At 40.9% G+C, this 14,952-nt stretch overlaps 1 protein-coding gene and 1 long non-coding RNA gene across 2 annotated transcripts in view; both read right to left on the reverse strand.

Moving 5' to 3' along the window:
• LOC148001078 (uncharacterized) overlaps positions 1-14,952 on the reverse strand; it is a 29,365-nt gene that overhangs the window by 3,888 nt on the left and 10,525 nt on the right. The gene's annotated exons all lie outside the window — the stretch shown is intronic.
• Positions 886-2,909, reverse strand: LOC148001079 (uncharacterized). The gene is made up of 2 exons (XM_087586866.1): positions 2,239-2,909; positions 886-1,893 (listed from the first exon to the last, which is right to left on the reverse strand). Exons 1-2 carry the CDS (start codon positions 2,892-2,894, stop codon positions 1,719-1,721), a joined length of 831 nt encoding a protein of 276 aa, XP_087442992.1. The 5' UTR covers positions 2,895-2,909; the 3' UTR covers positions 886-1,718.

Consider the following 14,952-nt stretch of genomic DNA (forward strand, 5'->3'; position numbering starts at 1 on the left):
GCTGATTTGAGAGATAATTAAGAGAAACTGGGGTAAATGCTTGAATTGATATGTAATTCCTAAGGAAGTAGATTATGCAAAATTAAAAACTGGGCTTTGGTCTCCAAGAGAGAGCTGTCTTGAACAAAGCAGAACACAGAGCTGTCATCTTACATCCATCACTAACTCTGAACACTCCTAAACTCCTTAACACCCCTTCCTCAGGACCCTTTCCCAAGCTGAGGATTCAGCATGAAATCAAGCATTTTACATACTTTCTGGTCTTTGCCTACCTATGTCTGGTCCATGTTGCTCTCAAAGAACTCTCTAAAATCATTCACTTTACCTGGAAAGGTTCTCATCCAAAGACTTAATCCTAAATTCTAAGTTATCTACAAGTAAGCATCCAGAGTCTATGTATACTGCACAGACATTGAAGACAATTTAATTTTTTCTTTTTGTTTGCTACAATCTGTATTAGTATTGACTCTCCCTGGGGCAGGGGGTACAATAGAAATGGATATTTATTTAAAAGTGGTATATTAGATTGCCTTAAAAAATTACAACATGGGTGCTTTAACAATGGCTGGTTCACAGCAAAGAGGCCAGGAACCCAATAGTTTCCTAGGTCTAAAAGGCTTGGTGTCTCAACAGGCACAATATGGAGCTGAAGACAGGGAGGCACTGGCCTTAGAACCAAATCAGAACCTTAAGCTGGGGTCTAATATTATTAAAGTATACAGCATGACCAGTAGTAACAGGGTACATGAACTTTTCAGTGAGAGTGAAGGTAAACAAGGAACAAGCAAAAATATTGTCTGTCTTCTCCTGAAAAGCTCTCAGGGAGAACTTTCCCTCGGGATGGAGACCCTCCAACTCCAAAGACCAGACCGAGACACCACAGGATGCAATCAGCAAGAGGATTTGGTTTATTGTCGGGATACACAGGCACAGGCACCTGCGGGCGCTTCAGTCACTCGGGGGACTGGCGCGCCCCACGGAACCAAGGATGGGCTTTTATAGGATTTTGGGGAGCAGAAGCAAGCATACAGAAGCAGATGCATGGTTACAGGGATATAATTGGTGGATTCTAATATGGCAAGGGTTTAGCCCGGGGGCAAGTTTCCTAGCTACCTTCCTGAAACATAACGGCTGACTCGGCCCCCCAAGGGTTCAGCCCGGGGGCAAGTTTCTTAGCTACCTTCTTGGAACATAACGACTGACTCGGCCCCCCACCAGGGTGTGGGACCTCTCTCGGGGCTTTTTTTTCATTGTCAGGTGCTCAACCGAAGTCGTCCTGTTGCCAGGCCTTCAACCAAACATATCTTGCTTGGCAGCCGCTGTGTACTCAGTGTTCTAACCTTTCCCTGAACCAGTCATCTTAAGTACAGCCTTGCAAAATGGCGTTACTGCTGTTAAGCTGGGGTCTTTCATTCCCCCATTTTTTTTTTGCTAACTTTGAGTGAAATCTTTCACTCGACTTGGTCAAGAAATTTCTGTCTGGTGGGGGCTTATTCCCTCACTGACTCTAGGCCACAAAAGGGCTAGGAGGAGCCACGTAGGAGTTTTAACTTTAAGGGGTTTGGAGTGCGCTGAACTCTCCATGTCTGGGGTGTAGTGTTGTTATTAGTCAATTCCTCAGACCGGACTGCCTTGACGTGTGGTGTGTGGATCTAAGCCGAGACTCCGTCTACCTTTAGGGCGGTCGGGGTAGTCAGGAGGACGGTGTAGGGTCCTTTTCACCGTGGCTCGAGATTCTTGGTCTGGTGTCTGTGCACCCACACGGTGTCTCCAATCTGGAACGGGTGTGGCAACACCGGATGCTCAAGCTTGTCCTGGTAAGCAGTGGCCAAAGGTCTCCAGACGTCTCTCTGCACAATCTGTAGGGCCTGTAAATGGGCCCTCAGAGAAGGGCTGTCAGCAAAATCAGCAATGTTTGAATCAAAGAAATGGACAAATGGGGGTGGTGTTCCATATATTATTTCAAAAGGAGTTAGACCATGGGGGCCCGGGGTATTCCGGGCCCGATATAGAACTAGGGGAAGGAGGGCCACCCAATCCTTTGAGCCAGTTGCAAGCGTAAGTTTGGATAAAGTCTCCTTAATTGTTCTATTCATGCGTTCTACCTGACCTGAACTCTGGGGTCTATAGGCACAATGTAATTTCCAATCAATCCCCAGCAATTTGGCCACCAACTGACTTACTTGGGAGACGAAAGCGGGCCCGTTGTCCGACCCCAACGCTTGAGGCATGTCATACCTGGGAAAGATTTCCTCGAGGAGCTTCTTGGTGACCATTTTTGTAGTCTCGTGCTTTGTGGGGAAGGCTTCGACCCATCTTGAGAAGGTGTCTACAAACACTAGGAGATACTTGTATCCATATATACCTGGTTTAATTTCAGTAAAATCAATTTCCCAATGGATGTCGGGACGGTGTCCCCTAGGACGAACTCCTTGTCCAATCCTGGTCCTTCCCGGGTTAACCTGAGCGCACGCTTTGTAACTCTCAGTCACCTTTTGTATCGCTTTGTCCCAATTCAAAAAAAAACACAGATTTATCTCTTCTCGATCTAGTAAGGTTTTTATCTTCTTATGTAAAAAGGAGATCGATTCAAAAGTCCTTTGTAGACCCACTGTTTTAGTTGAGGGTGGTAGATGGCCCCCATTTTTTTCTAGGAGCTCTATGTCCTCATGGGCATAAACCCAACTAGTTTGTCCCACTGGTGGGGGCGTGGGTTGGTCTGGGCTATTTAAGGGCAAGATTTGTTTGTTCATGGCCGCTTCTCGCGCCGTGGCATCGGCCAGCCGGTTTCCTCGTGCCTCTGGGTTGTGTCCTTTCTGGTGTCCTGGACAATGTATAATACTCAGTCTTTTGGGCAAGAATAGGGCTTCTAAGAGGGCCAGAATTTTAGCCATATCTTTACCCTCAGATGTGAGCAGCCGCCGCCTCCGGTAGATCTCCCCGTGGATGTGTGCCGTGGCAAAGGCATAACGGCTGTCTGTATATATATTTAGCCTCTTACCTTTTGCCATCTTGAGCGCCTGAGTCAAGGCGATGAGTTCAGCCCGTTGTGCGGAGGTACCAGCAGGCAGGGCTTTCGCCCAAATCACTTTGTCCTCCGTAGTGACCGCAGCTCCAGCCTTTTGTTCTCCCTCTGCCAAGAAGCTGTTGTCATCCGTGTAGGCAGTTATGCTGTTTTGTCTCCTCTGGTAGAGGAAGCAAGGTGGCAGGATTGAGGGCGACTACGGGCCCAAACTGAACCCGTTCTGCATCCAGTAACAAGGCTTGGTGTGAGAATTAGAGAGCCAGCGGTCTGGGGGCTGTTTTACCAAGGCCTCCACTGCGTGGGGTGCTAGGATGGTGAGTGGCTGTCCCAAAGTCAATTTTCCAGCGTCCTTGATCAGGACAGCAATAGCAGCCACCATCTTTAGGCACGGTGGCCAGCCGGAGGCCACAGGGTCCAATTTCTTAGACAGGTAGGCCACAGGGCGTTTTCAGAGTCCCAACCTTTGTGTTAGGACCCCTTTAGCATACCCCTGTTTCTCATCGATGAACAGTTACTGAGCAAATTGTAAGGGTTTGGAACAGTCGGATGAATATCTTTTATCCTCTTATTGACCTTTCTCAAGTCTTGTATTGGCCTATAATCTCCAGTGCCGGGTTTCTTAACAGGCAGAAGAGGCGTATTCCAAGGCGACCGGCAGGGGACTAGGATGCCTTGATCTAGAAGCCTCGTAATGTGAGGCCTTATACCTTGATAAGCTTCATGTGACAGGGGGTATTGTTTTATGGAGACTGGAGTTGTAATTAAGGGGGGCTGTTGGAGCGCCAACCCCATCCCACCAGTCTCTGTCCAAGCCAGTGTCCTGTCCCGGTTCATAGGGTTAGAACTTGAAGGGGAGTTCCGTGGGGGCCAGTTATTTGGGCCCCTCCTTCCTCAAAATGAATTTGTGCTTTTAGTTTGGTGAGCAGGTCACGGCCCAGCAGAGGGTACGGGCAGTCCGGAACATGTAAGAAGGAATGGGTCACCTTACCAGTAGCCAGCTGAACCCGGCGGTCCATAGTCCATCGGTATTGTTTCTCACCAGTAGCTCCTTGTACCCAGGCCGTCCGGTCGCTGAGTTGTCCTGAAGCTTGGGTGAGGACTGAATGCTGGGCTCCTGTGTCTACCAGGAAAGTAACCGGCTGTCCCCCAACTTTAAGCGTTACCCTGGGCTCAGGGGGGGGCTCCTGGCCCTGACCTCCCTAATCTTTATCTAGAGCCAAGAGGGAGGTTCGTGGTCGAGGCTTTCGGGGTCCGCCAGGCTTCTTGGGGCACTCTCTGGCCCAGTGCCCTTTCTCTTTGTAATAGGCACATTGATCTTTATCCAGCTTCAGCCCCTTTCGAGCTCCCCCCTATCTCCCTTCCTTTCTTGGCCCTGAACTACGGCGGCCAAGATTTGACTCAATTTTTTTTCTTATTAAAAATCTTTTTAGCTTCTTTAAGTAAATCCTGTAATGTATAGCCCTGCAAATTTTCTAACCTCTGTAACTTAGTCCTGATATCTGGAGCAGCCTGCCAGATGAAGGACATAGAGACACTCGTCATTTGTCTTGGGTCATCTGGGTCATAGGGAGTGTACATACGGTAGGCCTCCTTAAGTCTCTCTAGAAAGGCGGAGGGAGTTTCCCCTGCTTCCTGTAATACCTGTTTTACCTGAGCCAAATTAGTAGGGCGTCGTATAGCCCCTCGGAGACCCGCTAGAAGCAACTGGTGATAAAGGCGTAGGTGTCCCTTACCTTCAGCTGTATTAAAATCCCAGTTTGGTCCTCAGGCAGCTGGGTGGGACGCCCATCATCTCCCAGAACATGCTTTCTGGCCTCTAGGAACACTCCTTGTTTTTTTTTTTTTTTTCTGAGGTTAAGAGGGCCTGTAAGAGCTGTTGGCAGTCATCCCAAGTAGGCTGGTGGGTAAGTAAAACAGATTCTATTAGGTCGGTGAGTGTCACCGGATCTTTGGAGAAAGAAGGGTTGTGTTGTTTCCAATTGTAAATGTCAGCTGCTGAAAACGGCCAGTATTGGGTCTGGCCACCGGTTAAAGCCTGGGAGGTTGAATCTGGCATCACCTCGCGCTTATTGTGCAATCTCCCTGCGACGGGAAAAACCCTTATCAGACTGTGGCCCGGCAACTGATCTGGCCGGCGGCTCTGCCTCCTCCGTTTTAGCCGGGCCTGTCAGAGAGAAGATTTATGAGAGGGGAGTTTGGGTCTGCCGGGAGGACAGGTTTCTTAGAAGGCTCTGATTTCACAAAGGTAGAGAGAGGAAGACGTGGCCGGCGGACCGGGCGGGGCCGAGGGGACAGGCTGGGGGTTGAGGGGAGGCCAATTCGGGTCCACGAAGGGTTCCGCCCAGGGGGAGGGTTTTAAGGCGAGACTCTCTCAAGTGATAATATAAGAAACCTGGTCAGGATGTCCGTGGACGACCCGATCTTTAACCTGTAAAATAATGATCTTATTAAATGTGCCATTCACTGGCCATCCCGCTCCGAAAGTGGGCCACTCGGATGTGCAGAGAGTCTGCCATTTTCCTTTTTTTTTTTTAACCTCGACGGACTGGTTGTGTGCCCGGTCGTGGACGTCTTCCCAATGATCAAGAGTGAGACTTAGGGGCATTGTTAGGGACTGTCCCATGTTAGTTCTAAGGAAGATTAGAACACAGAGAAAACAAACAACACCAACAGTCAAACAAACAACAGACAGGCGTGCTGCACGGCTTTGGTACCAAACTGAAAGCAAAAAGTCAGATGGAGGTGGCAAAGGTCCGGGGCCCTCTGAAAGCCAAAAATACAGACAGAGATGCCGTTAGTCCGGATCTTTCTCCTCCCAGATTGGGCCCCGAAAAGTCGGGCCCCTAACACCCTTGGAACGTGTTCCAGGGCTGCGGGGCGAGAAGTCCGAGCTCGTCAGCTCCTTCTTCGTCCCGCCCAAATTCCAAACAACCTGGCTGAGCGCTCACAGAACAGACCTGGCTGAGCGCTCACAGAACAGACCTGGCTGAGCGCTCACAGAACAGACCTGGCTGAGCGCTCACAGAACAGACAGAATAAGGCAGAACGAGACAGAATCAGACAGACGCCGGCCGGCTTACCTCCCAGTGGGTGGTCGGTGGTCCCTGGGTGGAGGATCTCCTTTCCCGGCCAATGCACCAAATGAAAAGCTCTCAGGGAGAACTTTCCCTCGGGATGGAGACCCTCCAACTCCAAAGACCAGACCGAGACACCACAGGATGCAATCAGCAAGAGGATTTGGTTTATTGTCGGGATACACAGGCACAGGCACCTGCGGGCGCTTCAGTCACTCGGGGGACTGGCGCGCCCCACGGAACCAAGGATGGGCTTTTATAGGATTTTGGGGAGCAGAAGCAAGCATACAGAAGCAGATGCATGGTTACAGGGATATAATTGGTGGATTCTAATATGGCAAGGGTTTAGCCCGGGGGCAAGTTTCCTAGCTACCTTCCTGAAACATAACGGCTGACTCGGCCCCCCAAGGGTTCAGCCCGGGGGCAAGTTTCTTAGCTACCTTCTTGGAACATAACGACTGACTCGGCCCCCCACCAGGGTGTGGGACCTCTCTCGGGGCTTTTTTTTCATTGTCAGGTGCTCAACCGAAGTCGTCCTGTTGCCAGGCCTTCAACCAAACATATCTTGCTTGGCAGCCGCTGTGTACTCAGTGTTCTAACCTTTCCCTGAACCAGTCATCTTAAGTACAGCCTTGCAAAATGGCGTTACTGCTGTTAAGCTGGGGTCTTTCACTCCATTATCCTGGATCCCACTGGAAGCAATTGTATACATTTAAGGTAAGTCTTCCTACTTCAAGTAATATGATTATGAAAATTCCATGAAACAAGCATCTTTAGTAGATTTCAGATCTGATCAAGTTGACAAACAATTAGCCCATCAAATGTACACACACCCTTTCTCAAGTTGACCCAGTCCTATGACTTCTCAATTTCTAAAGTAAAAAAGACAATAACAAAATCATAATAAGTAAAGATGCCCTTGGGGATATCCACAAACTGTTCTACTAGCTAGGAATAAATATAAAATTCCTGTAAGTAGTTATTGATGGGAGCAAGGATCTGTGATCTTAAGACACATTAATATCAAAACAATGTTTGGGGGGAAAAAAGGAAACTTTTACACATCGTGCCATGTGAAGCATGGGAACCTAGAGGGAAAAGTTAGACAAATAAAATAGGGAGATAAATAGTAGAAAATTCCTTTCAAATGGAGATCTGTATGAAATCTAATGGGACTGTGGAATTCTCTTGTGGTGCTAGCATTCAAGACTTGATTTTTCCAGTTATTTATGGTGTACATTAGTGAGAGAAAGGCATAGAGAAAGGGGTTACATTGTTGATTCTAATACCAGACAAAAATCAAATAGACTCTAACAGCTTGGATATGAAGTACTGTGGAAACGGTGGATGTGTACGGGATCTGTACACATGTTGATTGAATTCACAGATGAATACTAAGGAAATGAATCAAACCCTTGTCCATACTTACAAGGCTTACTGTACAAAACTCATCTCCATCTATTCACTATGATGAACAACTCATTTCCTCTTTTGGATTTTTCATAAAAAAGGCCTCATTGCATATGAAAATACCATAAAAGAGAAGTTTGATATATTTACTATGAATGTAATAAACGCAAAACTGTCTAGAGATATGAGAATCCTACCTTTAAAATGTTTGTGTTAAATAGAATTAAAATAGCCTCAGTTACCAATGTTAGTTAAGCCTTTACAGTTATTTCTGCAAATTATTTCCTTTAGTACATTTTTGTAAAAGATAAAAATAAGGTAAGAGTTTAAAAAGACATTTTGAGTAAAAAGAAAATGTTTGTAGATTGTTTTATGGTTTAGTAAATTAGTTGTTGTAGATTCTCTTCCAATTCTAAAATTTAACTTCACTAACCCTGAGTAATTGTCTAGGTTTCCATTACCAGGAGGACTCTCTCTTCTTGAGTGGATCTTAAATCCAATCAGAGTTGTTACCCACTGATAAATGTAGTATTCACCTATCATCAGAGAAATTGCTCATTGAAACATATGGAAAACACACACACACACACACACACACACACACACACACACAAAACCCCAAACAAACAAACAAAAAGAGACTACAACCAACAAAATGCAGTTATATTGTCTATTCCTAATGACTATATCTAAAAATCACTCTGCACTTAGGGCTCAGGAAACATTTCCAAAGACGGGGTGAAAGATTTTAAGAGCCAGTTGGCCAATGAGTTTGCTGTAAGTTTGTGTTTCCAAGTAACATCAGAAACTATACTCATAATATTTTGCTAACAAAACCACCCAAATATGAACTGAACAAGAATGGCACCAATGAATACGGCAAACCATATGTGAAAATATCCTTGAGGCCCCCGTCCTACACACAAAACTTTAGACAATGGAGGAAAGGCAGGACTGGGAGAGGCGTCCTTTCTCAGGGACACATACCAATTGGTTGTCTATCACCAAATGAGGACCCCTCAAATATATATACACCTAACATATGGATTAAGCAAGCTAAATTTATGAATATATTTGCATGTGTGCATATTTACATGCATGAATTAATAATAAGTAGTGAAAAGGAGAGTGGGAAAGAAGTGTGTGTAGGTATGAAAGGGAAGGGAGAGATTATTAATTAATATTAACTAATTATAAATTTATAAATTATTCAAATTATATTAATTATTAATTCTTTATGATCTGAAATAACTTTAGGAAGACATTTTGGTACAATTTTAGTGAGCACATTTTACCTAAGTGAATTCTACAGATGATGCAATGATGACCAAATTAATCACAAAATGTTTCATTTTTCAGAGCTTAATATTCTTTGTTCAAACAATCAAGTGTTTTTAAAGTTTATTTTTATTACTTTTATGTTCATTCATTTAGCTCACCTGCCTATTGCATACTGGAATGAAGTCACAGGCATGGCGACATCCATTTTCAGGCCAATTAGTTTTATTCTGTTCACAGACCATAACCCTAACCTAAGGTAAATTGTACTAAAAATAAGTGTCTTCTATTATAAGGCAGCCAGGACCTGAATATATGTGAATCTTTCATCACAACTAAAGAAAATCTTCCTATCTGCATGTGTGTAGATCTAGTAACTGCAGTATCATCCTAGCACATTTTATATAAATACAGCACATAATTATAAAATAAACCTTATTGGTATATGGAATTTTTTCTGAGATTATTTTTTTAGAAGGATTAGTTCACTGGTATCGAAATCAGTCTGAATCCTTTTAACACTTGTATAAATTCTTGTATTCATAGAAATGAGCGGCAGTTTTTACTACAGGAATATTATGTTAATCCAGAGTTTTTACAAAGAGTTTTAACTTCCATTTTATTCTTGATGAATCCACAAATGAAATTATTGTTTAAACTCCTAGGTCAATCTCTCTTTAGCATTGAATTTGATGGATGGTCTCTAGTTACACCCATGGTGTGAGATAGGTTTATGATTCCCGCTTGGTGAGGAGCCTTTAGAACTGCACGCATACCTTTCACCATTAGTTAGCCCCTAAAAGTGTGACTGCACATATAAAAACACCTTATAAATCATCACAATTAACAACCTTCAAACTGTCCATCCAAAGCAACTGGCTTGACATGCCATCTGTTATTTTTCCTTCAAAACCCTCTAGTCTGTTTATCTAAGGCAGACATTAACATTTAAAATGATGTTCCTTTTTAAGATGTGTGATGGGCTGATGCAGTAAAGCTTTTGTTTTAATTATCAACAATTTCTATGCTGCAATATAATTTTTGTGGTACTCAGGGCCCTTTACAAATCAAAAGGAATCCAACTAAAACAGTAATTAATGTCAAATGAGTAGTCACAAAAGGCCCCATTTAATTAAAAAGTTCTAATCTTTGATTACACCTCATCATATATTCTGCTGATTGCAAACCCTTGTCTGAAAAAAAAAAGGAATAATATTGGGGACATTGTCTATTGTCTCTCTAAAATGATACCTGAATATTATATGAAATGGCTCTGATGTGTTTAGAAGCAGGGAAATCATCATAAGTCATATTTTTATTAGTTATTTATTTGTCATTAAACTTAAAAGCATCTGACATGTAAAATAATGATTAAAATTCACTAAAATTAAGTCTATTAGGAAGAATATTGCTTTACTGTATTTCTTACAGTTGAATTTAAAGAATAATTTTATACTTACAAAATCAATAAAAAATCAATCAGAAAAATGCAATCTCAACCCAATTCATCAGGAAACATCTTGGGCTTATGATTAGAATTAGTAGCTGGGTATAGTGGCATAAGCCTTTAATCCTAGCACCCAGGAAGTGAGGACAGGCAGATCCCTGTGTTCTAAGACCAGTTTGATCTACAGAGCAAGTCCGAGGACGGCCAGAGCTATACAGAGAAACCCTGTTTTGAAAAAAAAAATAAACTAATAATAATAAAATCCTGTTTTGAAAAAATAATAATAACTTCAAAGCATGACTTTTTAAAACTTACATTTTCACCAGGAAGTAGCGGCCCATGCCTTCAACCCCACTATTTGGGAGGCAGAGGCAGGACGATCTCTGAGTGTGAGGTCAGTCTGGTCTACAGAGTGGTTTCCAGGACAACCAGAGCTCCACAGAGACAACCTTCTCAGAAAAGCAAACAAACAAGATGGATGATAGATAGATAGATAGATAGATAGATAGATAGATAGATAGATAGATAGATAGATGATAGATTATAGGCAGATAAATGGAATAACTCATTTTCTTTAAATCTCATTTTCAAATGCATATAGATTCTACAGCATATGGAGGTCACTATTGAGTTCCATTGTACTTATTGCATATTATCAGAGTTTAATATTTAATTGCAGGAATGTTAAGCTTAGCCACCAATAATCTCTTATTCTCTAAGGTTACAAAACAAAAGTTTACTCCAAAATGGACATGAAAACAGAAACATGTTGGAGTATTTCTTGAATTTTACACAGTTATGTGATGTTCCCGATTTCAGTGGAAAGGGAAAGACTCTAAACCAGATATTGTGCAATAACTTGACAATCAAATGCCAATGCTACTAAGAGGAGAGGCAATAGTTTTTGTCAATTCAGTGCAACATACTTTAGAATTATTTTTATCCATAACTAACAGATTTTAGCCTTATCTCAGTCATTATTCAACTGTAACCTGTGTTAATCTGATTAATCTGACATATGGTATGTCCAAGAGAATGAATAAAGCATTTATTTAAGAAAAAAATAAACAAGAAAATTGGCAACACATATTCAGCGCCTGTTGCTTCCTATGTGTGGCACTTTATGGTGGACACCGTTTTCCTTAATGCTCCAAATAGATCATTCATTGGATCATGACAAACTTATGCATCAAATTTATAATAGAATGTCTGTACAATAGAATATGTCAATATTGTGATTATACTGACTGAAACCAATGAAGTGTAAGTAAAACATTTCAATAGCAAATGCTTTTGCATACTAATTTAATATCCCATAGATTTGTTTTAATACTAAGATAAAGCTAGTGAATAAAAAAATAACATTATCTTCAGTCTTCCTTTTACAATAAGAAACATGGTGGATTAAATGGCAGAGCACATCTTAAACAGTAGCATCAAGTCATTTATACGTATCCCTTATGTATATAAAGCACTGGGCTTAAATTGGTGGAACTAACTCTTCAGTAATAAATGGAATTAGCTTCATAACGAAAGTTGAAACAATAAAACATGTTAAAAGCATATTATCAAATGTTTCCAATTTTTGTTTAATCATTGAATGCATTTAAATTTTGTTATTTCATCTAGCTATGTCCTTGTATAAAACAATTAATATAAAACAATTAATGTTTTATACCTAACAAAGCAGCAACAAACATCTTGTAGGAGGAGAAGTTTAATGGGGGTTCACCAATTGAGTTGTTGCAACCCATCAAGTCAACAAAGACATGGTGACTGAAGTTGCCCCAGTATATGGCGATAAGAAGGTATGACATTTGCTACATCCCCACTGGAAACTATTGGAACCCTTGAGGACACTATATCTTCAAGAAGTACTTCCTGGAGATCCACTTTCAGTGAGGTCCCAATGTCTATTTCTTTCCATAACTTCTAACCAATTCCATCAACCGGGTACAAGTTTTCAAACATATGAGATTGTGGAATACAGGCGTTTCGCACCAAACTATAACTGTCCTTTGTAGCTGTACTGGCTGATTTTGTGTCAACTTAACACAAGCTAGGGTCACCAGAGAGAAAGGAACTTCATTTGAGGAAATGTCTCCATGAGATCCAGCTGCAAGGCATTTTTCTCAAATAATGATCAATGGGAAAGGACCCAGCCCACTGTGTGTGGTGCTATCCCTAGGCTGGTGGTCCTGAGTTCTATAAGAAAACAGACTGCTCACTGGGAAGTGTACTTATGAAAGACTATTTCAGACTTCAGTGAAATCAAAATAGTGTTGTTTTTTAAAATTTGGTTGTGGTAAAATGTGGAGATTCAGTTAAATGCATAGATGCTGTTTGTATACTTTTAGCTAACTTATTCAGTGGTTTAAACAACAGAAAATGTTACAGAATAAATGGACTGTAAAAGAATTGTTGAAGAACAACAAAGAAAGCAGGCTGAGAAACCCACACTGAGCAAAGCAGTAAGCAGCATCCTCCATGGCCTCTGCTTCAGCCTCCAGGTTCTTGCCCTGCGTGAATTCCTGTGCTGACTTCCTTCAATGACAGAATATGTTGCAGAAGTATGAGCTGAATAAATCCTTTCCTCCCAGTTTGATTTTGAATCATGGTGTTTTGTCACAACAATAGAAACCCTAAAAGAGTAGCATTTTAAGAAGTATATTTCTTAGCCATTGCCATCAATTTTCATCTACAGTTTTCTCTTAAATATTTCTGTGTTTTTCCTTTATTGTTACAAATGTCATTCTGCAGAATATTATTTCCCTAACATTTAGTTGAATATTTAGTAATAAATATTCATTTTTGACATAGCCACTTAATTTCTTCCATTTATATTTCATGAGAGTACTTCTTCATATGTATAAATATGTTTTAAGTTTTTAAATTTAAATATTTAAAAGTAAGGCATTATCATTTATGTGTGTGTGTATGTGTGTGTGTGTGTGTGTGTGTTTGTGTGTGTGTGGTATAATATATACAAGTAAAGGAGCCTGTTACATGTGACAATATGCCTATTTTCATAGTTTAAATCCTTCATATCAACTCAAAAGAACACTGTTCTGGTACAAAATGACATGATGGGTGTCTCACTATGGAGAAAATGTAGCATAATTTAATGTGTTTTTGTTGACTGTTCCTTCTAATGAAAAGCACCGCTTAGTGTCAGGTGTGCTGCATACATCTTTAATCTCATCTTTTAGTAATAAAAGACAGACAGATCATTTTTGTGTTTAAGAGCAATCTGCTCTACATACAGAGCACCAGCAAAGGCCACATATTGACACATTGTCAAAAAAAAAGAGTAAACTTTGAGTGATACACATTTTGAAAATATAATATTAATGGTTTATATCAATATATTCAAATTATAAGGCTACTATAAATTAACATTTATTCTGCATCCTAAATAATCAGAAATTGAATAAGTAAATAATTTTGTGATGTATAACAGCATAGCAATATCCAAAAAATATTTTAGCTTCAAGTTTTTAATTAAATATGATTTGTAAAAAATATCTCTACAAAATGCCCAACAAATCCCCAGGTGTTCCTGGTCTTCAAGAAGTAGAATGTTTGCTAACTAGACTAATTTGGGTCATGTATCAATTATGTAGTCAGACAAATATGAATGTCAGCTGTATATGTATTGAGTAACTATCAAAATAATGCACAGAATTTACCTTTAATATCATCAGAGAAACCTGGTGCAGAACACATAGAAATGCTCTGCCCATAATAAAAAGGCACGTCAATTTCTCCTGCCAAAATCATGCAATTGGCAGGAGAACAGTGCTGCTAATTGGTGTGTGTTTTCTCCAAGAAGTAAGAATTCTAACCTTATATCTGACAGATGTTTGTGTAAAGTGTCATGTGATATTTTGAGAGTGTGCCTTTGCTCGTTATAATTTTGTTTCTGTTGTCACACACTAAGAAGGAAACAACTAAAAAAACAAAACAAAACAGAAGAAAAATATGAAGTGTTTACAATTAACCATGTATATCAGAAACAAGACAGTTTCAAATATATAAAACAATGAGTGCATCAGGAAAAATATTGACACAGAGAGCACATTTCCAAACATTTAAAATGCTCATGTTTTAATGATCATTGGGACAATCATTGATTAGCCTTGCAAGTAAGTTGGATTGAAGAGAAAGCTCAGTAGTGGCATACTCGCCTGATCTTTCCTGCAGCCTGGGTTCAGTCCTCAGTTGGGAAGACAAAATAAACAAACAAGTACTTAATATATAAATTACTGTATCTTTTAAATTGTAACTTTTATGGAAATATCTTTTTAATTCTTAGATGCACACAGTACCTGTATTTTTAATGGTGTAGCTACAAATAATTGTTTAGAATTTTTGAATTTTTCCCTTTTATCAGATGTCCACAAATGTGGATGGGGGAAAAGTGGTATTTTGTTAGCATTTCTGAGAAGTGAAAACGTGTTTTTTTGTGAAGTTAGCCAACATGCCTTTAATATTAGAGAAAAGCCTATGAAATCACTATCACTGTGAACAGCTCACCTATATGCTATCCCAAGATCATTAGAAAAAGTAGGTCCTATCATGAATGCCAGTGACCTCTGGATTGACAATGCTCCTCCAAGAGCCAAAGGCCATTTCAAAAATACTCCAACACTAGTCATGAGAAGCTCTCTTTGGCATTATTGTTTTGGGTTGTCTAAGAGACTCTCAAAACACTATTA

Source organism: Rattus norvegicus, chromosome 15, assembly GCF_021556685.1.
Source record: "Rattus norvegicus strain SHRSP/BbbUtx chromosome 15, alternate assembly SHRSP_T2T, whole genome shotgun sequence".
NCBI lineage: Eukaryota > Metazoa > Chordata > Mammalia > Rodentia > Muridae > Rattus > Rattus norvegicus.